We start from the raw sequence: 26,017 nt of genomic DNA, 5'->3' as shown, positions 1-26,017 counted from the left end.
GGTCAGCTCTAGCATCCACCTATCACCTGCAACAGGGGAAAATAAAACCCTGAGTACTCAATTGTACTCAGCAAGACTTACCCGATAGGAGGAAAGAAAAGACTCTAAGGATATGCAAGGCTATCTGGCTTGTGGGTTTATTGCATCTACGGAGAGCATTACTAAAAGTGCATCCTTATATTCAATTTTATTAGCAGTCAACATTAGTTCATTAACCCACCATTCTATGTAAGCACATGCGCTTAGCACCTGTGCTACTTTCAAGCAGGTGGTAAGCAATCAGAATTATTTTACCATCTTTTATCTTTTAGTTCTTACTATGGTGCTAGAGTGTAGACAAGTCGTACCAACATGGCGGTGATTCGTGAATCAATGAGCCTAGCGAAGTACCTCGAAACACACGCCCCGCTTGTACCCTAGGCACAAGTAGGACCAACCCACTACCCTCCTATCACGGGGTCTAGGTCCCCATCCAAACTGGGACTCCAAGCCCCCGCCCCTGAGTCCTAGACTCAGTGCGGTGCAAGGACCTCCACCCAAAAACCACCCCGACAGTCGGTCTAGAAAGAGCTAGAACCCAAGACAAAAGAGTAACAAGTCTTTCCTGCGCCCATACCCAAGTATGTGCTCGGAATAATAAGTATGTGACTTGCCTAGAGTCCAATGCAATGGCCGGTCCTTAACCGATATAGACAGGGAAAACAGTGTAACCAAGCTATGCCTCATTAGCCACAGGACACAACCTCTTACACCCACCAATACTCAAACCATATCCCTGCCTGGTCTCTATTTTTCCTTTCACCATTTATATATTCCAAGTGATAATAATACAGTAATACATTTCCTATCTCTCGTGAGTGATAGACAATCACTCGACTTCTACCGGAGTCCTATAGCATAGCAATCTACATGATCCTATCATACTAGTAAGACTCATGATAAAGATATATAAATGCAAGTGGGTTTCATTCAACTCCTTAAAACTTAACGCATAAATATAATTTAAAGTGCAGAAAAGTAGGGGTTATGCATCGGGGCTTGCCTAGGTAAAATATAACCAAAAGTTAGCATTCCATCTTCGTGTCATGATCCCTAGCACCATCTTTTCAACTACTCCAGTTGATACCATCGATCCACCATCGTTTCTATTATGATAAGTATTGATGCAAATGCACAAATGTAAATAATCGACGACAGCCGAAATGCTTAGAAATTCAATCACGCCTCACAAGCTAACGAGATAGTTCTAACGCGCTAGTTTACGTATCCATGTTATCGAATAAGGCATTACTTCCCAACCAATGTTTTAGTCATGAAACCCCAAGGCGTTTCTTTATCTATTTTATTGATTTAATATATATTCAAACTAGGGCTCAATAGTTAACCTAGCAAACTAATTATTCTGGAGCTATAAAAATTACAATGAGTAACTAATATTATTAGGAGTTTACTGTAAAATTTTTAGAGTCAACACTATCATCATTTTCTCACAAAAATTCCCACAAGTTCACATTTTAACAATATTAAACATTTAAAATAATTAGAGCAACCCTAAAAACATACAAAACTTATATGAACAAAATACACTATCAGGTAGATCATGATTTTAGGAGACTAACAAAATTGATTTCACAATTTTTGGATTCCTATACTATTTTATATTGATTTTACAAGTTAACTAGAAACCTATATTAGAAAAGCATTTAGATAACGGAAAGAACCGTTGGCAACCCCTTTCGACCCAGCAGCTCCCACGGCCCACACGGAACGACCACACATGCAGCAGGCCAGACCCACAAGCGGCCCGCGACGCGGAGCCCGCGTGAGCACCGATGATTTTACAGAAGAGTCCCCGTACTACATGGTTATCACACGACGACTCCGTGCACTATTACAACAGAGACAGACTTTGCACCGAGCACCCCAAAAAACATCACCTTCACAAAGGCAAAACCCCCCATCGTGCCTGGGCGCAGCTTCGGCCAGCACAGCCCACCTACGTCGGTCAACAGAGCGGGGCACCGGCTACCTGAGCAAGCCGACGAGCGCCGCAGGGCCAAGATGAACTCCAAGACAGTGGTTGGGAGAAAAATAATGGTCCCAACGCTCTGTCCGTGCCGGCGAGCCAACCACCATTGTGGCATGAGCACACCGGCATCCTAGGATGCTAACGGAGAGGTAGAGGCGGTGGGAAAGCAGCAGGGGCTCACCACAGTCCGCGCTGTGGAGATGGTTGGAGCGAAGGACAGTCTAAGCTGGCCCGGCCATGTGCGAGCGACCAGGGCAGCGACGCTCCAAGGCGGACATGGCCGCGCCACCGCGTCGCCGGCGAGAAACCTGGCCGAAGGAGGGTGATCACCCGATAGAGGGGATCAATTAATGACTACTAGTGCCATCAATCAAACCATTACCGCCGGTTAGGGCCTTACCCCCAATCGCGCTCTGTTCTAGTGGCGAGCTGACCGGTGGTGATGGCGATGCTACGTGCGCGCTCTCTGGTGGACGATTTCCACCATGATTTCCTTCATGAGCAAGCTAGAAACCTAAAGCACTCCTGGCGGGAAGGAATTGGATGGGGATGCTTTGTGCTTAGTGAATTTGGAGGAGCGGGAGGGGTAGTCATGGTGACTAGCGACAACGAAATGACTTAAAGGCTCTGAGCTAGGCGGGTTTGCGAGCTGACTGGTCGAGTGATCAGGGCATGGGGTAGGGGCACACGTGGCACAGCGTGGTCGGCAGGGCATGTTGGTTAGCACGGATAGCGCCATAAAGATGTGCCTGCGCGCGGCCATGTGCAACAGCGACGCGGTAGGCAACGCGACGATGTTGAGAACAGGGTGAGGTAGGCGGGTCGAGTGGCAGAGGATGAGCTCTACAGTGGCCGAGGTGATGAGAGGGTAAGGCACATACCTATGCCAATGAGCGTGAGCAGCACCACGACCGACTATAGCTTGCGCACAGCAGGGAGCGGCTGCGGCCATGCCGGGCCCGGCGTGCAGCCGACGGCCATAAGGCTGGCCAGCTGGGTAGCGGGGGCAAGGCACGCACTACACCACAACACCAACATTAGTGATGGACGGTCTGACGCTAAAAGCGGCTATAGCGACAAACAATCTGACGCTAAAAAGTTATAGCGACAAACTTCTGCAGACGCTGTAAGTCCTGTCGCTAAAAATCTTTAGCGTCAGACAGTACTTTTAGCAACAGATAATCCGTTGCCCTGAATTTTTTTAACGACAGATAGTCTGCTGCTACTCTTTAGCGACAGATAGCCTACCAGTGCTCTATAGCGATAGACAATTTGAAGTTACAAATATTTTTAGCGACCGATGGTTTGACGAGATCATTTAAATGCATTTTAAAAAATAAAAGGCCATTTGGTTGCAAATTAATACAAAAGTAACATCATTGTGCACGTTTCTCATACAAATAGATTCATTCATGACCAAGTCCAAACACTCACTAAGACATACATATATGGTCAGCCATTACAAACATGAATCAACGGTTCACCATTACAAACATGAATCAACGGTTCATCAATGATAAGAGATCTCAAGGACTGATGAGTCTCTTGGATTTTTGAATCACAGCAGATAAAGAGCTCTAACTATGCAACTATGGGCAAGAAATAAGCCTGTTTGTTTGGTTCCTTACATCAATTTTCCTACTTCAGTGCCTGATACATTTTGAGGCGGCCACATACAAACCCAAAAGAAACATGCTCATCAGTATATGGGATAGAGGCAAGAACTAATGCCAAACCAGCCTTTTGTCAAATTCTAGCCAATAAAAGTCAAAATATGCTTGGCGGGATGGATGGAGGAAGGCCCCGCCTTACACCAGCACACAAGCAGTCAGTAAACACCCAGATCAAAAACATTACCTTTTTCTTGTCTTCCATTGACAACCTAGCATTAGCAGCTACCTAGGAGCTTTCCTTTTTTTTTTAGATAAAGACCTAGGAGCTTTCCTAAGCAAGATAAACATGTACAATCTAACTAGGAATTGTCATGTTGAATACAATTCTTGAGTTAGTCAACTTGACGAACTTCAGAACCTGCAAAACTAGCATCAAGTATTTGTGGTTACAGTTGGAATCAACTCATGAAAATAACATAAACAGTTCAATAGAGCAAGCAGGACTAGATTATCACAGTCCTGGAACACAAATAACTCCGAGAAAATTTTACATTAACAATGGAATACTAGCAAAAATATGTGACAATACAAACAGGAAATAGTTGTGTATTTGCCACTGCTTGAACCTAATGCAGGCTTCTACTCCCTTTGTTCAGAATTAGATGGTGTATTTTCCCTGGGCAAAAAAAAATCAACAAGGTAGCTAAATTGACTAAAGTGCCCTTAGTTATTCCTAATTACCATCAGCCAAACAGGGGGTATGCACTAGTTGCATGCACACATGCATGCGTACTGCCCGGTAGCAACAAATTGCTTTCTAGTAGTATTAAATCAATGTTGTGAGCAGGAAGTAAATAGGGGTGTTTTGGTAGAAAGCATTTAAAACTATGCACTATATTTGCACAACCAAGGAAGAAGCACACCCAGTAAAATCAAACAGATGGAGTATTATACTCCTAGATAGGCCTGGGCAAAAAAAATAAAAAAATCGAAGACCGAACCCAAACAGACAGAAAATTCAGTCCTCGGTTCCTTTGGTTGCCCTGTGCTGAAAACCGGGCATTTTTTTCCTCGAACAAAAACCGGACATTATATCAGGTACTCAGTCTCTTTGTTCAGGTAACCGATATGACCGAATAGGCAATGGCCCACTAGAATCGGCCCAGTGCCCCAGATGGCTAGACCACCAACCCTGCCTCATATATAAGCGCACGCTCCTTTACTGGAACTCTAGAAAACTCTAACTCCAAGTCCGCCTAACCCTAGCCGCCGCCACACCGACTAACTGAGCAGCAGGCACCAGCAGAGCAAAGCGCAGGCCCAGTTGCCGCCCAGCAGTCACTGCCACAGATCCACGGGTGCCAGGCCCTCAACACTCCGTCTGGGTGTGTTGCACATTTGCGCTCCACATGCAGGCATCGACCGCGAGCGGCAAGTCTGGGTGCTGTGCTGCCAGATCCTGAAGGAAGGAGTGAGGGAGGAAAACTGGAAGAAGACTGGAAGAAGAAAAGAAGGTATGTGGAAGTTCCATGTAAACTATTTGTGCAATAGAATATTTTGCAGGGAAGTCTAAGTAACACTATTGAGTCCAAGAAAAAACAGATCCTGAAAAGGCGATGATATGCCACAAATCCATGCTCAATCGATTGAAATTCCAAAACGGGAACCTTCACATAACAATAGCATTTGGAGATTTGTGTAAAGCAAAGCAGAGCTACTAGCTCAAGATCCCTGTGCAGATAGGCTCCATGAATCATTTTAATGCACAGATAATGAATGAAGCATAGGTCATGGGGCATGGAGATTATCATATAAAACAAGCAATACCAAAGAATCTGACAAACTACTTGGATAACCTTTTGTGCATGGATAAATTGTGGTGAGTAATCAGCATTTTTTTAGATGTACTTGGAGCGTGAGATGTGACAATTAACTTCTATTTAGTATAGACCCACTTCTTTCCTAACTGAAAATTCGACTAACCTAAAATGGACAACACGAGTGGTCCACAGGCCACAAGGGGATAAGCCCCTCAATAAATAAATTGTCCGTAGAGAAAGAAAGGGGCTATTCAATATGACATAATTAATTATTCATTCTCAGGAAAATTGCACAAAGTATTATAGCAAGTGCCAAGATATAATTGAAGATGAAACCTAATAAGCTTATATGACAGTTCGGGTACCAGATTGAATAGTTGATTTTTATATAAAATATCAAATACATTGTTTCTTCCTTTCGAAAGAACAGGTGGTGCAAAAAAAAAGAGAAACAACTTTGCAGACACTGATCACCTAAACAGTTCCTCTACAACACTTATACTTGTTGAGTTATATAACACTAACAACTAGCAATATGATACTATTCTCACAGAAATAGGAAGGACCTCTCTAACTCACTAACAGAAAGGACAAAAGGATCAAATCCCATATTAAGGGCACACAACAAAATCAGTATGTAATGACGCTAATTATGCCTTGTTAATGGGGTCATCTGGTTAAAACAAATAAACCAAGTGTCTTGATTCAAAGCAAAATTGGATTTTTTTTGTCACAAACATTTGTTGAAAGTAATGGCTTGATAATGAAAACACATAAATATCCACTAAATGTCTCTTTAGATTGAGGAAATAATAAACAGTGACACTCCTGTTACTTTACCATAATAGACCATGGCATTTCTTATCGTCTTCCTTTACCATAAGATGACACTCATGTTCCTTTCCAAAAACATCTGTCAATTTCTAATATATATAGAAGCATAATCAATGGAAACTATTTCTATTTAGAAATTCCAAGTCCTGTGCTGGGAGCAAAAGTAACTCAGAAAATATGGAAGCATAAATACAGGTCATGAAATCAAGGCTCATATCAGGGTTTCTTTTCCTTGTACTGATTTTGAAAATAACCATCAGGTTGACCTCATAGCTGGAAATATGCTCTCCAGTATATTCATATCAGATGCTATGGCCTTATGATTGGTCAGTTTAACTATGCAAGGGTAAGTGAACAGATGCCAACTATAACTTCTTTAACTATGCAAGGGTAAGTCTAAAATTCAGATGTAGCTTAGCATGTTCTACAGGTTTGCATTCACTTTAAGTCGAGATAAGGGACGGCGAGAGCTCACCTCAGTCACAGTGCTGGCAGCCGGATCTCATGACCTGCTACAGCTTATCAATAAATAGAAACCAAGAGTAAGCAGAATAAGCACAATATGCTTTTCACAAAAATTTCCAAAAAGCAGCCTCTACAAAATCACAAGCTGTGCCAAACAGGCCCTCAGAGTAGAGTGAAATGAAGTTCAAAACTTAACTAGCCTAGCTATCCAAGTGCTGCTAATTGGCATTATGTAAGAGTGAGCATACACAAATATTGCTAATGGCGATTTCAGAAGATTATTCTGCTTGACAAATGTCTTAACTGACAAAAACAGAAATTGTTTAAGCTAGAGAGGAGGCACATATGCAGTGAATTAGCAGAGGAAGCACATAAAGATTGATAAACCTGATAAAAGAAGAGAAGCAGTTCATATAAAAGGAGAAGGTTAGCACTCAGTGCAGATTAACTAAGAAAAAGAAAGCATCTATAAGACACAATCAGAAGGCTCAAGCTTTCTGAATTATTAGTACTGCAGTACTATGACCATTAAGAAGAAGCATAGTTTATTGTAGTGGTAAACTTTAGAAGGCGCAAGTATTAGCTTGAAGGATCAGAAAAAGGGGGCATCTAACTGAAAACAGCAAGATAATTGAAAAACATGACAAGAGTAAATAATTTATCAAAAATTATTGTGACAATTCTATCATTCTCTCAGAAATATAGAATTTTATCTCAGAATTTCTACAATCCTATGATACCCTACAAGAAATAGTTATCTTCCTTAGATCATATAATACCTAAACTATCAAGACCTTTCACAATCTGGACTGTGATGGGTTACCTTCCTTAGATCATATCCACTATTCTGCAGTGCATAAACAACACCTCTTGCATAACTTTCCCAGTTTATGTTCTCAGGTTTATCAATAAGCAAGGATTGAGGTATAAGAACCACAAAGTGACCTAGAGTATTTCCTAAGCAATAGTATCCCACAGATGAGTTTATATAAACAAGAAGGAACTAAGAAATTAATATATAAATAGGACTCAGAACATATTAACTCAAGGGAGTGAACTTAGATGCACTTAGAGGTATACAGCCAGGTAAGGTCCTCCAATCTGAAAGAATACAGAAAAAATTGAAAGAATCAGCTGATGCACTTAGATGACACTACGTCACTACCATAAGTTACATGTGTTGTTGATTCTGTGAACCTTGGAAAAACCCATAACACGTTTCAGAATATGATATCTAGACTGCTTAAAGCATACAACCTGTAGGCATTTCTAGCCTGCAGGCATAACACAACATACTTCAAGCATATGGATATATATAGCTACAGCCTGCAGGCATTTCTAGCCTTTGAAATAAATTCTAAAAGGCCTACTTTCAATAGGATTTTTTTTATTTGTTAGTTCAGGTTCTGTGAAATACAGAAAACATCAAGCACCCTATCCACATTTCTAGCATCCACCAATGATCTACTAACTGATAACGCCTAACGAAGGAATGAATGCACTCAGAAACATATAGAAACTAAACCTAGGTTATCGAGTCAAAAGGGAATCAAATTATCAGTGAAGATGAGCTACCTGCACTATGTAGATGATAGGAGCCCGTCACACATAGCAAAATCCCTACAGGTAAAGGACCTTTATGTTCTTAGTTTGGGGAAATTCACAGGAAATTGCAGCCATCATAGATCAAGGAACCATATCAATTTGGGGAGAGGAGACAATGAAGGGAGATATGTGGAAAACCTGGGTCGAGGAAGGCGAGCTCGGGGCTGGCGGCGCAGTCGTCAAGGGGGCTCCGCCGCTACCGTGGCGCCCCCATCCCACCTAGTCGCCGCCGTCATGAGGGGTTGCGTCCCCACCGCACCCTCCTCAACATCCTCCCGCGAACCTGTAGCCGCCGCACCTCTCAAACCCTAGGTCTCCAATGCCTTCTCGATTTGCTTCCTTGCAAGCAGGAGGACGACGAGATGGAGTACCAGCCAGCATCCTATCGCCGCCATGGAGCTTGCCGCCGCCATGCTCGGCCTATGGATCTGAGAGAGGATAGGAAGCAGGGAGAGAGAAGAGCGGAGAGGGAGGAGTCGAATCTGAGGGAGAGAGATGTGGAGGGCCAGGGAGGGGGTAGTCGACCTGTAGCCACGCCGAAATGTCGGAGGGCGGAGATGGATGGGGTGTCGGCGCTCAGGGCGAGGTGGGTCGCGCGAGGCTGGAGCTAGCACTAGCCAATGGAGCGGCGATTTGGGAGAGAATTGGGAGGGAGAAGAGCAGGAGCGGCGCTGATTTAGGGTAGAAACGTTTCCATCTGTACTCTATGGGCCAGGCTAAAATTCACGCTCGAGCTGGGCTCAGGTGGGACCATTTTTTAGCGACAGACTGTATGACGATATAAGTCACTTTAGCGACAGACAAGCAAACAGTGATTGTGAATACGTATACCGACAGACATTGAATTGCTTAATGAGGATTTAGCGTCAGATGGTCTCTGAGTTATCTTTAGTGTCAGATCATCCATCGCCAAATATAATTTTTAGCGTAAGATGTCTGATGGTGAAGCGGTGTTGTGGTGTAGTGACGGCAGGAGGGTGACCAGGCGATCGGTGACGGCAGCGCGGCGATGGTGGCTAGGCACGGCTAGGCGCTCAGCCGGTAGGCCAGGCCACGGCACGGCCAGACACGGCAGAACGTGCTGAGACACGTGGTGACTGTGGCCAGAAACCCAATGGCCGAACCCGTTTCGTTTTCTTGATGTTTTAACGTAATTATCTCGTGGCCAAAACAAGCTCCAAACATACCAACTACCATATCATCACAACATACTCAGTTTGGTGTAAACCACTAAATAGGAATATAGCACAAGTGTTTAACTAGATTTTCTATAATTAATTTGCCAAAATGGCATTGCCTACCAACATTTCAAAGTTAAGGCTCAGTTTTAGACTAACAGCTACTACCACTTTTATCAAAATTTTTGGGATACCCAAACATTATTAATTTCACCCAACGACTATTTCACTCAATAGCCCGCACTACATACTAACACATGAAGTGGGATACTTAAGCACCCTTTAGCTATTTTAGCCAAAATACTCTACCAAAAATGGCATCCGCAACATAAGTTCATTGCCCCGCCAATTGAACGAAACGTTCTAGTTTGAATTACGGATTCGATTTCGAAGCTCCCAAATATACTATTGAACAACCTTTACTCACCAAAACAAAAATTGCATTCTCAACTACTAACTTGCACTTCAAATTTTATTTAAGTTCTAAATACAAGTTATATTTCACTTTGTTTATAAAAATTGTTTCCATGCTCAATCCAATAGAACAAGCCATTCGCCATTCGCCATTTACTTGCTACAATCATTATAGGACATTTTTAAATACTTTTACGCACTAAGTGAATTAACTCAGATATTTAGTTTAGTCCATCAAAGCGAACCACATGACTCACTCGCATTCCATGTGTGTTTTAAACTTTGACCCAAAAACTTGTTTTGCTAATTTCTCTTAGGCATTAACCTAGGTGCTAAGCAAGCTCGTAACACCAGAGGTGTTACACACTATGAATACTACTTTAACCTATGATCAATAGATTAAAGTACTCAAAAGAGTCGCGAACCTGAAGAACAGTATAAACACGATGCTTACTTAATCAGAAGTTGATTACCAGAGATGTCTCAGAAGCAAGCTCAAGCAGAATTTGGATCCGCCAAGGTACAAGCCGTAGAGAGAGCACCGATAGACCAGCACTTCCTCCAAACTCTTCCCTCACTCTCTATCTCACTATTTCTAGTTACAAGACTAGATCCTATGGAGGACTAATCTTCTTTTGATAGCTGGCTCTGATCCTGTTGAGGAGGATATGAATTAGGCTTTCAGGATGGCTTCAGGGACAGGGTAGGGGCTGCTATATATAGGTGGTAGCATCAATTCTAGACCCTCAGATCAAACTGACTTAAAATAACAGCATAGATGTGATCTTCAAGGCGGTGGAGAACCGACATTCGAAAGGAGAGACTGACCAGTGGGTCCCACAGGCCGACCGGCCTACAGTTGGGGCCGACCGGCCCCACATGTCAGCCCTTGTGCGTGGGTCACGGTGGTTTGCCTTCTGGAGTGTTCTAGAGTATTCCCACGTCGGTTTTGTTGCAGATAAACATGATTTACTTTGACGAATAGGTCCACCTTGACGGGTTTCTGGATAAACCCTGCTGAAAACACAGATTCATCAAAAACTCGTGGAATTTATTAGTTTAAACCCCTAGACCTATTTTTGGTGATGGATTTAATATATATGCAGATTATATTGATGGTTTATAATTGATGTTAATGACCGTCAACAGGGAGCGAGCACCACTAGCACGGGCCGCGCTTATGGGTGCACTTGGCTCGGCCGGGGACCGACCCCACCTGAGGCATGCGACGGCACCACGAGCACCGGCAGAGGCGGGTGGCGTGCCCGACAGCCCGTGAGCGAGTGGCGCAGGTGGGACTGCGGGAGCAAGGAGCGAGAGGCGCGGGTGGGCGCGTGCGACGGGCAGGAGCGAGAAGCGAATAGCACATGGTGGGGCGTGCATGCGGGGAGATGGCTGCGGCGGCAAATGCGGAGTGGAGCGGACGAACGGTTGCACGACGCCATGAAGCGTGCGATGGATGAGGAAGTGGGTAGATATTTTTGAGAGAAAGAAAGATATGGGAGACATAAGAGGAGGCAGGCTTGGTGGGGCACTCAGGCCAGGAAGGCGGTGTCGGATCGGACGGACGGCCTCCCCTGAGCATTACCATTTTGGTTATGTAACTTTGCCACACCGCACCATTAGCCATGTATGCTATAGCTTTTTAAAGTAATATTTAATTCATTACCACAATTATAGCACACTACACTTTCTTAGCAGCAATTCTCTAGCTTCTAGAATACACCTATGTATCGCATAGCTAACTCAATTATTTAGTTGAAACCAAAATAACTTAATATAAGCAAAAAACGGATGAAATAGGAAACGGATGAAATAGGAGCACATATTGAAAAAACACGATATCACACTTGGGGTGGTGACGCATATTGAGGAATGCTGTAGATGAAAACCACAGTTCTTAAGCAGGATGTTATACTTGGGGATGTTACGAATACTAAATGAAGGCGAGGTGAGCGTAAATGAAAAAAGGATGGAGTATACGCTGTGATTTGTCCATTGTCATCAACGAAACCTTTTCTACTTAAATCAAATACGTATGATTAAGGAGCTAATGACCTTACTTTACGGCCGCGATTTATACTTACCAAGTACGATGGCCAAATTGAAACAAACTGACAAGCACCATGGCCATTCATGCATGTTACTCATTCAAAAACTACACTCGTAAGAATTCCATGCTGCCATTTGGAGAATCATACCGTCTATGCTGCACTACATGCCGCAGAAGCGTCACAATTACAAAGAATGGGCAGTCTATTATGAAAAATAGAGTACCAGCAACTGAGCTCAGGACTAGTACCTTGTCAAAAGAATGAAAAAAGGAAAGTGTGCTACTCTGGTCAACGTGTAGTTCTCCTATGTTTTTTTGTTCATCAATTGAGTTTGGAGCCAAAGATTCACATATTACTTGTGGGGGCCCACTACCATTTTGATCAATTTGCACCTCGACAACCCAGTGCAGTCAGAATGCTCCTAAACCGCAATGACCAGCAGCAAGGTTGTCCGTCATACTCAACAGATTTGAGACATTCAGAAAGAAGGTTACTATGTTCCAGTTTCCCCCAGATTATCGCATCACAGATTCTTTGACATACCATTGGTCGCCAGTACTGCAAGGACGGTTGAAATCCAGCGTTATTCAAGCTTGAAAATGACCAAACACATGAGAAAGCTGAAATAAACCAGAACAAGAAGGCTCACAAGTATTTCAGGCAGATGTTAAGGAAGCGAGCATGTTACTGGCTCTGGGAGACGGTAACAGAACCTTCTATGATCTGATCTTTGTTTAGTTCAATAGGTTCAAACAAGTACAGTAGGGTCTGATAAGAAAACAATTCTGAATCAGTATTGTGGATGTTAATAATGTAATCGTGTAGAAATTTCAACAGAACCATACCTAGTATATCTTTATGTAAAAGAAAATCAATATGTTACTGTGGAAAACAATCACCTGCTGCCAGTGAGTTGGGGCATCCTCTGGTGCAGTTGAAAGAACAATAGAGACATCTGGTTTTTTCTTCTTACTGCTTGGGCTGGCATTTTGGGCGTTCCCATCCGATGATTGACTAGGTTGCTTCTTGGATTTCTGGCGTACTGGTCCATTGAACTCAACATCGAACCAAAATGCAAAACCATGCAATGGAGCTAAAAAAATAACACAAGATAGAGAGAGAGCACGATTAGCACTATTTCCCCATCTACACTAAGTAACACGTACATGATATAAACACAATCTCAACAAAGATCAAGCATGCTAAATCAATATAATTTCCAATGACGATCACTAGCAAAAGTTTTATGGCAACGTGACTAAGCAACAGAGTTCACTATGAGAAAACAGTTAACCAAGACATGACAGCAGAAGAAGGCCTGACCAAACAAAGTAGCGGTTTAGATCATGACAGTGGCAACAAAAGCGCGATTGCTCTGACCGGGGTGTTAATTAATTTAACTACACCTGTATCAGACCAAACACCACAACAACAACAACAAAGCCTTTAAGTCCCAAACAAGTTGGGATAGACTAGAATTGAAACCCAGCAGAAGCAATCAAAGTTCAGGCACATGAATAGCTGTTTTCCAAGCACTCGTATCTAAGCCTAAGTCTTTGGGTATATTTCATCCTTTCAAGTCTCCTTTTATTGCCTCTACCCAAGTCAACTTCGGTCTTCATCTGCCTCTCTTCACGTTACTATCCTGGCTTAGGATTCCACTACGCACCGGTGCCTCTTGAGGTCTCTGTTGGATATGTCCAAACCATCTTAACCGGTGTTAGACAAGCTTTTCTTCAATTGGTGCTACCCCTAATCTATCACGTATATCATCGTTCCGAACTCGATTACTTCTTGTATGACCGTAAATCTAACGCAACATACACATTTCCGCAACACTTATCTGTTGAACATATCGTCTTTTCGTAAGCCAACATTCTGCACCATACAACATAGCAGGTCTAATCGCCGTCCTATAAAACTTGCCTTTTAACTTCAGTGGTACCCTTTTGTCACATAGGACACCAGATGCTTGGCGCCACTTTATCCACCCTGCTTTGATTCTATGACTAACATCTTCATCAATACATCAATATCCCCGTCTCTCTGTAGCATTGATCCTAAATATCGAAAGATATCATTCCTAGGCACTACTTGACCTTCCAAACTAATATCTTCCTCCTCCCGAGTAGTAGTGCCGAAGTCACATCTCATATACTCAGTTTTAGTTCTACTGAGTCTAAAACCTTTGGACTCCAAAGTCTCCCGCCATAACTCTAGTTTCTGATTCACTATTGCCCGGCTTTCATCTTTTCTTTCGGGTTTCATCTCCATTAGAATGGCTAGATTTAACGTTGGCTCGCCACGCCTATCACAACCCTCCTCCTTTACCAGGGCTTGGGACCTGCTATGTTGAGACAACATAGGCGGAGTTAGCGATCATGGGTAAAAAGCTTGTCCAAACACCACAAGCAGCACATTATATTCCAGCAATCATGGGTAAAAACTAAACTCTGATCAGGCCTGTAACTGGGCAAGCAGTCACAAAATCATAAGACAAGCGAGATTAATATATCTCCATAATGAGCTACATAGAAGAGGTGGATTTATTAGCGTCACCTCAAAATAAGTCACATGTATGGATGTTTCTCTCAAATGCTCTTGTTGATTGCATTCCAGCTCAAGCATTAGAACATATCCTAACTTCCCAAAGCACTTGATGGAAGGGCAGCATAGTCATTCTGCTTTTCTGGTTACCTCAATCTTAGAGCTTTATAAATATAAATTTTCAAAATAGCTATTGTCGAAGGGATCAGACTTCAGATAGGATATATTTGATCATACCAGCCTCAGGAAAAAAAAAAACCCTCAACCTGCAGGGGTTAAGACAGCCTCCGGGCATTGCATTAAGAAGAAAACCTTCTCACGCAAGTCAAGAAAATCCCCGAACCCCTGTCCCACCCATACAGCCTCAGAAACAAGAATAAAAGAACGTTCATGTAACCAAATTTGTCTCTAAATGGCCAAAGTTGAACAGCCTACTGATGCAGGTTTGTACAAGACTATTAAATATCATCACCTTGTAGCAACAGTGCCACAAGCAAGAGACAAATCCCTGATCGTGCTGGTAAAAATAGCAGTTATGCTTTACCATAAGCCCTTATATATTATTTTTAGGAAATTTGTAGTAGTTTCAATAGGAATATCACATTGGCTATATAAGATGTACTACATTTCAGAGTGCAGGGTGTCTTAAGCCTTGGCACAGAAATTAAGAAACATCCTGGATTGATATACATGGAAAAAGTAGCGTGCCATCCTCATTCTCAGTGTTGAAAAATAAAACTTACAACTAATACTCATCCCTTTAACTGAATGCACTGAGCAAAGCTCGCTCACCACCGTGCATGTCTAACCTCAGTTACAGTTAACAACCGAGTGCAAAACAGGAACAAAGCAGCGTATGCATGCTTTGAAATTAGTGTAGGCCTATAAACACCAAAATCACCCAGAATCTAACATGACCTATAAAAAGAAATGGATGTACTTCAAACAAGAGTGGAAAAGCCTTAAACTTGACATATAGGCACAAGGTATGATTCTGAGTTTATGACAGGTCATCTCAATGTGTACACTTTATCAATTATCAGTCGAGGAAAACAGCTGTGCAAATCTAGTAGATAGTCGATAGAATCATGACCTATTTCCATCATACATATATGATATACCTGTTTCATATATGTGTAAAAAAAGAGAAAGAACTAGTACAACGTACCTTGCAACATTGATGTAAATTTAAATGCAGCAGTGATGGTTTCAAGCTCCTGAGCTTGTATGGTATAACAATCCACCTGTGCAACCTGCTCCAGGAACCAAAGTAAATTGTACAACACAACACAACACAACAAAGCCTTTAAGTCCCAAACAAGTTGGGGTAGGCTAGAGTTGAAACCCAACAGAAGCAATCAAGGTTCAGGCACGTGAATAGCTGTCTTCCAAGCACTCCTATCTAATTGTAGTCAGAAAAAAAAAAATATAAGGTGACACATGCAGAGCTAGAAAATAGGACTAAGACAAGAATTACATGCTGAAGCCTGAGTGATGTGTGTGTAAAATGCATGTCAAGCTGATAGGAAAATGTGCTTCTGGCAGAACAAATAATTGGGACTCACCACTGTGGGCCATGTCAAGACATTCTCTCCACTAATTGTCTCAACTGATGGCTCCACAAACGCACATTGTTTTGCAAGAGGCATCATAGAGGACACTGAAGTAAAGGGAGAGAAAAAAGGTTACCCTCAGAGAAATACTACAGCCAGAGTTACGCATATGACAAACAAATAACTAAGCCAGCTAAGAATGGGAGAATTCAACTCACTTTTTATGCCACATACATCTCGCCAGAAGTAAATACTATCATGGTATCTCTGAGAATTTGTGACAGATGCCATGTAAAGCTGCAACAGAAATACGACTTGCATCTCAGCCTCAAAACTCTACGAATCCACCTCAACTAGTTAACTGTTATATAATGCTTTTATCAAACTCCTACCGATGCATGCGATGGAAGAATAAGACCTCCTTGCTTAAGCCATTTATCCCTAGCAAAAATTATGCTTCCCAGCATACTCTGCACCAAGAGGACTAAATATGAAATTTCAAGAACAGCACTGATGTGAAGTGAGCATAAAATTAGCCCCTCTGTCCAAACTATAGAGATACTGATATATACCTCATACAGAAGCATGTAGCCCATCCATTCAGATATGATGACATCAACTTTTTCTTCGATATTGACATCCTGCATTTGAATCAAAGACAATCATGTTGCATAGCACAGTGAAGGCCTCAAAATAGAATTTTAAGGATGGTGATAACTGATAAAACCCACAACAAAATAGAATTTGAAGGATGGTGATTACTGGCTATAACTGGTAAGTATGGGAAAAAAAACTCACAAAAATACAATAAAGATTTGGGTATATGCAAACAGTGACAAAATGGCAAAAAATTGACAGAGACATGTACCTCAATTCGGCCATGCAAAACCACAACTTTGTCAGACAGCTCATTCTCTCTTACAATCTCCATAGCCTAAAATTGTTTAGTTTAAAAGAATGTTCAGCATCAACATTAGTAGAACTTATAGAAGCTAATAATAAGATACAGAAGTAATACTACAGATAGTATACAGAAAAAAATGGAAAAAGCATTTTAAGAACAAAACTATTTGATCATAAAGGCATGCTCTCCATGTTGTATTTCACTATCATTGACAGGAGGCACTCTTTCCTACTGGGACAACCAAGCTACACAAAAAACTGTTGCCCTAAGCATAATTATTTTTTAGTTCTTGCGAGTTCCTAAGTAAGCATAAAGAAGGGCTGGGAGGATGGACCTTTTCAATTCAAGGTTTATTCTCCAATTTGACAACGTAAGTTAATACATCTGTGCAGCAAAAAAACTACTATGGCTCAGCAAAACATGATTGTAGATTGGCAATCCCAACTGAAAGGGAAAATAGGGAGTGAGAAGAGTTTACCTGCAATGCAATATCACTTGCATCAACTGCATAAACCTGAGAACATAATAAACTCATTCAAGGAGATGAATAATAAATAATAAAAACAAATAAAATCATTCATCTATATCAGTAAATATTGCATCACATGTTGTAGTACATAACTGAATAACAAATTACAGCACCCATGCAAAAAGAACTAGTAGCACCACACTGCATACTTCATGCATTTAAAAAGAACAAAAAAAGTCAAATGTCTCAGCAACAAAGATAAATACGCTTTTAAATCATAAAAGAGTAAACATGGATGCTTCTAGTATTTGGTAATATCAAGCACAAGATATATCCTGGTACAGATAAAATGATCAGTGCATTCACACAGCTTTATAGCCAACTGAATGAAATGCACAATTTCTCAAGTCAAGTATCCAACTATTACTATAATAGGTTAATCCAGAGTACAATGAAATTATTGGAATGTTCATAATTTCATTGTCATACTGCAAATAGAAGTGAGTATACAGAGGATGTTTAGTTTCTTAGAACAGTTGCACTGGAGAGCATCAACTGTTCTGCCCCTTAAATCGTAATAATGATTTAGAGACAATATTGTTTATCCACCGGATTCTCACACTGATGTTGGCCGACCCCGACGACCTTGCGCTAACGTCCAGTACCCTGCTTATGACCCCGGTAAAAAATATTCAAGGCCCCGGCAGCCCGATAGCCCATCTAATGACAAGCTAATGATCAAGTCAAAAACGCATGCAGCAGGCCCAGTAGTAGTCCAATTTGATCCCCTTCTACTCTGATTGCTCCGGTTGTCCAATGCTCCGAGTCGGCCTTGCCTTTCCCCTGCCTTGTCATGCTCTGATGTCGTTCTTGCCTTCTCGGCTTCTCGCGTCTGTGCGCCTAGCTTTGGGCCCGCGAATGTGCCCCTGGTGGCTTGGACTTGAGACGGAAAATGCTGAATAGGAAACAGAACGCGACAGAGGCATAGGGATCGACTTAAGCGCCAAGATTTCTGGGATGTTCTTTCTAAAAGAAAAATATTTTAATTACTCCTATTTATTTATTGCATGCATTCTAAAAAGACAAAAATCAAGAGTTTAGATTTATTTGAATCTTACCTCCCAGGTGAAACGGGAGTACAATAGCATGGTCTAATATATAATCGTAAGCAAACATGTCATTTTGTTGCTTGTATTGGATTAAAAAACTTTCTCCTATTTCTTATTCCAGCAAAACGTTAAAGTAATAAAATTAGTGATTTTTATGTATGGCTGCTTGCAAATTCTCAATGTAAAAAAGATTATTAGACCACCGGCTAATTTTCTAAGAAACCAAAGTACATTATGATTTGTCATGATATGTCATTTGTTATTTTATCGATTATTAGGTTATGTTATGCATGTTATTTTATTATACTATTATCGCAAGCTATAGGTCCCGTTTGGCAGAGCTCTGGCTCCGGCTTCGTGTGGCTCCTTGCAAGGCATCCGGAGGAACGGGAGCCGTTTTTTTATAGAGCGAGAGATGAAAAAAGTGGATTCTCTTCACAAACCTAATACAAACCATTACAAAACAGTCACTGGAGCCGTTTTTGTCAAACGGTTTCCAAAACAGCTATAACATTACCAGAGAAGCTGCTTCGCATGAAGAGCTAGAGCCGGAGCCCTACTAAACAGGATACAAGTACAACCACTTGACCCCGGCGATGACTTATCCTGGCTTCGCCCCTGCCATAAAACTGTTGCAAAATTTCTCAGGCGCACACTGACCAAGTTAGCATTATCTCCAGGATGTATCCGAGACTAAACAGCAGTCAACTCTGTAGTCTTGTACCGTTGTACGATAGCACTACAAAACTCCCAACAACAACAAGGAATCCCAGATGACGCCCGTAGTTCGACGACGACGATCCTACGAATCCGATCCACAAATTGCCGCACGCGCTAAACGAAACAGAACCCTAACTCCGCTGACGCATCAGGGAACACATCCGCCCAATTATCCCCCATGGAGAAGCTAGAAATGTGAGAAGAATGTGGTGTAAAAACCTTGAGCATCTCCTCGTGGACGCCAATGTGTGAGTAGGCCTTGAAGTAGGCTACGTCGTAGTCGGTGCACGGCGGGGCGGCTGGGTGCTGATTTGCCCCCGAAGCCACCTGTCCCTGTGGAGACCCCATGACGCCGGCGTGGCCTACTCCGCTGCGCCGCGGCCTGCGCGGCCGCCGCAGGTGGCCGTTGCCGTCCGCACCGCCGGTGAACATGAGGGGGGAAATGTGTTTGTGTGGCGTCGGCAGCGAGGGGACTGACCGGGACTAAGAGCATTTACATATCTATACTATACTATAATAAATAAAGAGCGTGCAATCTCAGATCTCTCATCTCTCTCACAGACCACTGTTACCGGCACAGTCAACTATCGGGTGATCAGTAATGGGTTTTTATAAACAGTACCGGGTTCGAAGATAAACAGTACCGGTTTTCCAATAAACAGTACCAGGGTGCTATGAACAGTATTAACCCATTAAGGAACAGTATCACCCTTTTTTTTTCGCCTCAATACAAATCTTTTTCCTCCACTATTGTCCGCGCAAAGCGTGGGGTTCCCTGCTAGTTTACCATTATTTTCCTGACACAACATGAGTCACTACGGTACTTTCTATACCTTCCGCATGGTATTTCTATACCTTCCGCATGGTAAGGCTTTAAGTTTTTTCATTCTCTGTTCGTCACATTAAATCTTTATATATATACATAGAGTATTAAATATAAATAAAAAAATAATTAATTATATAGTTTAATTACAAATTTCAAGATAAATCTTTTGAGTCTAGTTAATCTATAGTTGAACAATAATTATCAAATACAAATCAAAATGCTACGATGCCAAATATTAATTTCTAACCGCAAACTGCCTAAATATGTAAGTCCTAGTGGGGAAGCGGACTAAAGTTTTGTTTGGCCCAACCGGCCAACGCAGAAGGCTTTCGGATGGGCTATGGGCTACATTGTCCGTGCTAGGCATCTGCTGTCAAAAATATGTGTGGTTCTCGTTTTCCGAGTCAAACGTTTTTAATTTGACTAAATATATAAGAGAAAATATTAATACTTATAGTTTCTTCAAAACAAAAATTAATTCTTATAGTATATAATTAGTATCATTAGATAGATACTAAATCTATTTTTATAATAAACTTATATAGAAATACAAATGATGTTAATAATTTCTACAAATATAGTCACACTTAAGAAAAGTTTGATCGGCACGAATACCATAGCGTCACATATTTTGGGACGGAGAGAGTAGAGTGTATACTCTGTTTTCGACGATCCACAATTGTATGGAAAGATAATTTGATAAGCTAACCAATCATTTTGGCTTCATGTCCAAATTCGTCCTGAGTCAACGGGAATTGTCGAAACAAGTCAGCGTCCAGAATCTTGTCACATGTTGCGACACCGTCTTATAGTCCATTGGGTCATGTATCATGTTAGAGCCTATTAGGGGGGACGTCCATGACTCTATAACTAGTCGTTGTCGCTCTCGTTAGGGTTTGGGGTTTTGTACGTTCTTGTTTTCCTCGTGAAACAGACATTGTTCGCTGCACTTGTACCGTCAAGATCGACTGTTGTGAACTAGGGCCCATGTTCTTGATCTTGTTTGCCTGTGTCGAGTAGTCCTTTCGAATCAAGGGTCTGCTTGGTAGAGCTCCATCTGATTCTGATTCTCTAAGGAAGCTGATTCTCTGATAGAAGTGATTCTGTAGCTGAAAGTTATTCTCTTTAATTCTTTAGCATAAACTCTTAAAATTATGATGGAGAATCACTTCACAGAATTAGGAGAAGCTACTTTTTCAGCTCTCAGCCTCCTAGTTTATTTCAGAGAATCACTTTATGGAATCAACAGAGAATCACTTCTCTCTGAAAAACTGTTTGACAGAGCTGCTGTTGGATTCAACAGAGTCAGCTCTGGGAGCTCTGCCAAACGAGGCCCAAGACTTGAACCTCTTATCAAACTCATATACTTCATTCATACTTCTAATTTTAGATTGTGTTAATCCTGTTCTTGCTTGTGTTCTCGATTCACTTATAGGAAAGCCTTCTCGGCGAGGTCAATTATGTTGTGCGTGGTTGATAACCAACGGAGCAGCGGTGTAACGCTTGCGGGAGTTCGAATCAGACTTGGTTTGAAGCCTAGATCATGAATGTCGAGTCATCCGCCAATCAAAGTTATCATACCTATGAGAAGATCGGGCCACGTTTACATCAATATTGAAACGACCTGATTTCCGCGAAGGGAAATCCTTAGAGTCGAAGTGTATTATGACCGTTGTAGATCATATTACCCAAATTCCAGTCGAATACCACATCCATACAACGATAATATCAGAGTACATAAAGTGCAAAATTACATAAATTATTACATCGCCGCATTGGCGGAATCAAAAGTAGCATTCATTCAGAACAGCTTGAAGATAAGATCGCCAAACTCGAGCGTAGGAACGAACCCCTCAACCGTCAAACTCCTCAGAGCTATAATCCTCAGCAAAACCTGTGTGCCAAAATTTATCAGTATGATTTGTACTGGCCACTCCCACCCTATGAGCATTGCTTTGTGAAAATTGGATGCAAGTTGGATATAATTAAAAGGAACCTATAAGGCTGGGGTTTCCTATGTATTAGCATATCAAGAGTTTGATAATAGTTGGTCAAGTTTTAACACCATTCTCACACCCATTCCACCCCATTTCCGTCCAGAGCTAGGTTTCAATCCTGGGATCGATATACCACCATCTCCACACCATCACTATACCTTCGCTTAGTCAATAGGCTAACTCTCTCTCGGCACTGTCTCAAGGCCCGTAGCCCCTAGCTACGATCGACACTCTCTCATGGGGAAGAAGAGAATGACTCATCTTACTATCTAGTTTAAGCGAAACCCAGGAAAGGTCCATAGCCGATAAGTCGGTACATGTATCGATCGATCAACCATACACTCTACAGAGGTTTTACATAACCACAAGATCTGCCTTCTTCGCTGACCGTCATCAACTGGGCTGATTCCAGCCGCTTGCTAGCCTAGGATAATACCATTCTACCATTCAGCCCTGGTACACCCCAAGTCTAGTCTGGGGCGGCTGAAACTGTGAGTCATGAGCCGGGTCCACAAGGTCTCCATGAAGTCTCGGAAGGGTGTGGGGGAATCCTCCGTGCCCCGTACCTCCTTACACTGTCCGCTATCAATCTAGCAGTAGTGGCAATATCCTACCAAGTAGTCCGGCCATCCCGCACCATATAGGGCGAGTGGTACGTAAGGCTTCCTGGTGAATCTGAGTACTAGTAAGTCCTTAGGGATGACCAAGTCAGAATGTATTCATTAGGGTTTCCATTTACCGTGCCACCATAGCACCTCCACCCTAGGCTCTTCCCATCACAGGTTCACACCCAGAGCCACCTCATATACCATTTTACCCACCACAGGTATCCATTCCAGGGGTGCCTAGGTAGCACCCCACGGCAAGACTTGCCACAGGCTTGTCGTATACTCCAACTTAGTCGACACAACCCTTACCCTCCACACACCCAAGTCATACACGCAGCACTCTCCCCATAGTCCAGATGACACCAGTTTCCACCACGCATCAATATAGTATATATAAGCGTAGTAGAAATAATAAGTAGTAAAATATAGCAGCGAGCGTGTGACTAGCCTAACAGCAGGGCGAGCAGGGGTAAGGTTGCATCAAGGTAAAGGCCATCAAGAAAGCATACTACCATGCAAGTCCTATCATAGTGTGATTATAACAATAAAGTAAAGCAATAGCAGTTCTATATTAGCCATGTGTAATAGGTGCTACGAGATTCGGTGGGATGTAGCACCTTTAGTGTAGTCATCTCCATACTTCTCATGGTACTCACGATCCTCATCCATCTGGTTCTCCTCTGAGTCTATATACGATCGAATTATAGTCGCGTTAACGATGTCTATAGAATAGCACAAAGAAGCAATGAAAATTTGAAAGAGCCAAATGCACTCAAACATGGGTTCATTGCGTAAAGCTCGATTTTAGATGAATTTTGGTCCTAGTTTTATATTTTTCTGAGGTCGTATGAATTAGTTATGAATTTCCAAAGTTTAAATCATCTCTGAAAATAATTAAGGCTGATTAATTCAGGGCTGACACGTGTCACACTATGACTGGTTCACGTGGCATGCTGACGTTAGCATGACATCATTAGAGCTAAACCGCAGCTAACAAGTGGGTCCTGCTGACGTCATCACGACATCAGCATGACGTCACCTCCTAACATGTGAGCCCAGAGTCTCTATGTCACTGACATGTGGGTCCAGTCAAAGTCAACGTCAAGTCAACGAGCAAGTCAATGGTCAACGGATCATAGTCATTGATAGGTGGGGCTAGAGTTGCTGACGTCAACAGCTGATGTCATCATGACATCATTCTAACGTCGTCTCGGTTGTTTCATCCTCTGACAAGTGGGTCCAGCGGCTCTGTGTCGCTGACTTGTGGGCCCAGTCAACAGTCAACACTGATCGATCAACGATCAACCGGATTGGGTCTCGACTAGGCTTTGGTGGGCCTAGACAGGGCTGGATTTGGACCGGGTTGGGCCGGCCTGGGTCTAGACACATGTCGTGCTACGAAGGTTGCCACATGGCACAGTTGGGCTCCCAGTGGGCCTCTAACGGGCTTTGGTTCACAGGCACAGTCCATGGTGGACCGTGTCCATGTGGGCACAGGCCGTGCGGTGCACGTGGTGACGAGAGGCTCCGCCCCCCCCCCATTTCTCCACCGGTGTTCTGCCGGAGCAGAGCTCTCGCCGACAGTGAGGTCGTGCGTGGGGGCTCCCTGGTGGCTCGGCTGGGCGGATAAGGACCTCTATAGATCCGTGGGGGCACGATGAGGGCATCCAGGGGCTCAAGGCGGGGCTTCAGGTCCCCATGTGGCTGGTAGGGACACTATGGCATCCACGGCGGCACGGTGACGACGACGAGGCATGCAGGAGCGCTACGGGGCGTTGGTGGGGCGGTCTAGGTGTTCTACGGCTTCACAAGATCAAGGCGAGTCCACAGGTGAGATCCATCCTACCTCTATTGGCTCGTATCGGACAGAACGGCTCCACCATGGTCATGCTCCGACCATGGCGAGCATGCTCGGTGCGCGTATAGAGCTCCGAGGTGCCCGATCCTTCGAGGCTTGGCAAGGTGGTAGGTGTGGTCATGGACGTGTGCGTGAGTGTGCCGTGCTCCAAGGCGGTAAAAGGTGTGGATGTTGGGCCTCCCTGGTAGGGAGATCACATCGGCGGCCATGGTGCACATGGTGACGATGAGCAGAGGGCGGTGCGTGGGCTCACCGTTGGTGTCGAAGGCGAAAGGATGGCGGTGCAGTGGTGGGTCGTGGCCATGTCGAGACGATGTCGTGCCGTGCTGAGTAGCAGCGTCGACGTGGTTGATCGGGGCGACGTCTTCCACTCCGGCGACACTGGTGACGTCGGGTGGCTTCGGCGCTCCTTCTTCTTCCTTTTCTTTTTCCCCTCTCTCTCTTGGCTCGAGTGTGCAGTGGATGGCCACAAGGTGGCGGCGGGGCTTGGGAACACGCTAGGGCTCTAGGGCTTGGTTTTTATAGCTGAAGCTCGGCCATGGCATGGAACGAGTGGCTGGGGATGGCCAAGGGGCGCGTGGAGGGCTATGATCGCATCGAGGCTAGGGCTTTAGGGTCGCGACGCGACCGCGGGTGCGATGGCGAAACCGATTTCGTGCTCCTTAGTCAAAAAGGCGGGGGACAGGGAGGGGGTAGGTGCATGGCATGGCCATGGCGAGCTAGTTCGCGTGGCAGTGGTCATGCACTATGCGTGACCCTATCGAGCAGCCGGTGCCTACGTGGCACCCATCCAACGGGGTCTCGCGGTCGGTTGTGAGGGCACAGACGATGGAGAGGGGCCGAGGCGGCATTGGATCCCCCCCCACAGCACCTGTGCTCTGTTTTCTGGACGCAGAGGAGGGGACCAAGGAGGGGGATGACGAGGGTGTCCCATCTGTCAGCCAGCGTGGGGAGAAGGTGATGTCGTCGGGCTTGCTAGGCCACGCGTGTGAGGGCACGAGCGCTAGCAGGCTAGCGAGGCCGGGAGGGCGTGCTGGGCCAGTAGCTGGAGCATGTGGGGTCTGGGGGCGAGCTGGACCTACTCCGCTTGATCGACCCGGCAAGGGAAGGAAGGCCTGTGCTGGCTAGGCCTGCGGGCTGTGTGCATGGGCCAGCGAAGTCGAGAGGGCGAGCTGGGCCGGCTGGTGGTAGAAGGCAGGCTGGGCCGACTCAGTTGCTTAGGCTGCTATTGCCGTTGGCGAGCTAGGCCAAGAAGATGGATAGGCCATAAGCTGGGCCAGATGGCTTTTCCATTTTCCTCATCCATTTCCTTTCTTTTTCTATTTCGTTTTCCTTTCTCTTTTATTTGTTGCCAATTTGGTTAGGGTTTGATTTATTTAGTTTCATGTACTAGTGTGCACCTTGATTAAGGGTG

At 43.6% G+C, this 26,017-nt stretch overlaps 1 protein-coding gene and 1 long non-coding RNA gene across 2 annotated transcripts; both read right to left on the bottom strand.

Moving 5' to 3' along the window:
* Positions 1 to 3,458: 3,458 nt before the first annotated feature.
* Positions 3,459 to 9,018, bottom strand: LOC136530667 (uncharacterized). The gene is made up of 3 exons (XR_010777840.1): positions 8,505 to 9,018; positions 8,337 to 8,381; positions 3,459 to 7,862 (listed from the first exon to the last, which is right to left on the bottom strand). It is a non-coding gene; the product is annotated as an uncharacterized lncRNA (long non-coding RNA).
* A 3,061-nt stretch (positions 9,019 to 12,079) lies between these two features.
* Positions 12,080 to 19,778, bottom strand: LOC136485058 (probable protein arginine N-methyltransferase 6.2). Its single transcript, XM_066482011.1, has 11 exons — positions 19,534 to 19,778; positions 17,495 to 17,530; positions 16,981 to 17,046; positions 16,685 to 16,753; positions 16,505 to 16,582; positions 16,331 to 16,409; positions 16,125 to 16,219; positions 15,728 to 15,812; positions 12,912 to 13,105; positions 12,662 to 12,780; positions 12,080 to 12,570 (listed from the first exon to the last, which is right to left on the bottom strand). The coding sequence occupies exons 1-10, from the start codon at positions 19,744 to 19,746 to the stop codon at positions 12,697 to 12,699; spliced, it is 999 nt and encodes a 332-aa protein (XP_066338108.1). The 5' UTR covers positions 19,747 to 19,778; the 3' UTR covers positions 12,080 to 12,570; positions 12,662 to 12,696.
* Between the last annotated feature and the right edge of the window lie 6,239 nt (positions 19,779 to 26,017).

This window comes from Miscanthus floridulus, chromosome 1 (assembly GCF_019320115.1).
Source record: "Miscanthus floridulus cultivar M001 chromosome 1, ASM1932011v1, whole genome shotgun sequence".
Classification (NCBI taxonomy): Eukaryota; Viridiplantae; Streptophyta; class Magnoliopsida; order Poales; family Poaceae; genus Miscanthus; species Miscanthus floridulus.
This window is presented reverse-complemented; position numbering and strand designations above follow the sequence as displayed.

Excerpts from the sequence above, each read along its gene's own strand:
- LOC136485058 (XM_066482011.1), bottom strand. The coding sequence starts at position 19,746 with ATGTTCACCGGCGGTGCGGACGGCAACGGCCACCTGCGGCGGCCGCGC. Across the intron at positions 16,220-16,330 it reads AGATGTATGTGGCATAAAAA|TGTCCTCTATGATGCCTCTT; the intron begins GTGAGTTGAATT and ends CCTTTACTTCAG. Across the intron at positions 15,813-16,124 it reads TCTTGACATGGCCCACAGTG|GTTGCACAGGTGGATTGTTA; the intron begins GTGAGTCCCAAT and ends TTCCTGGAGCAG.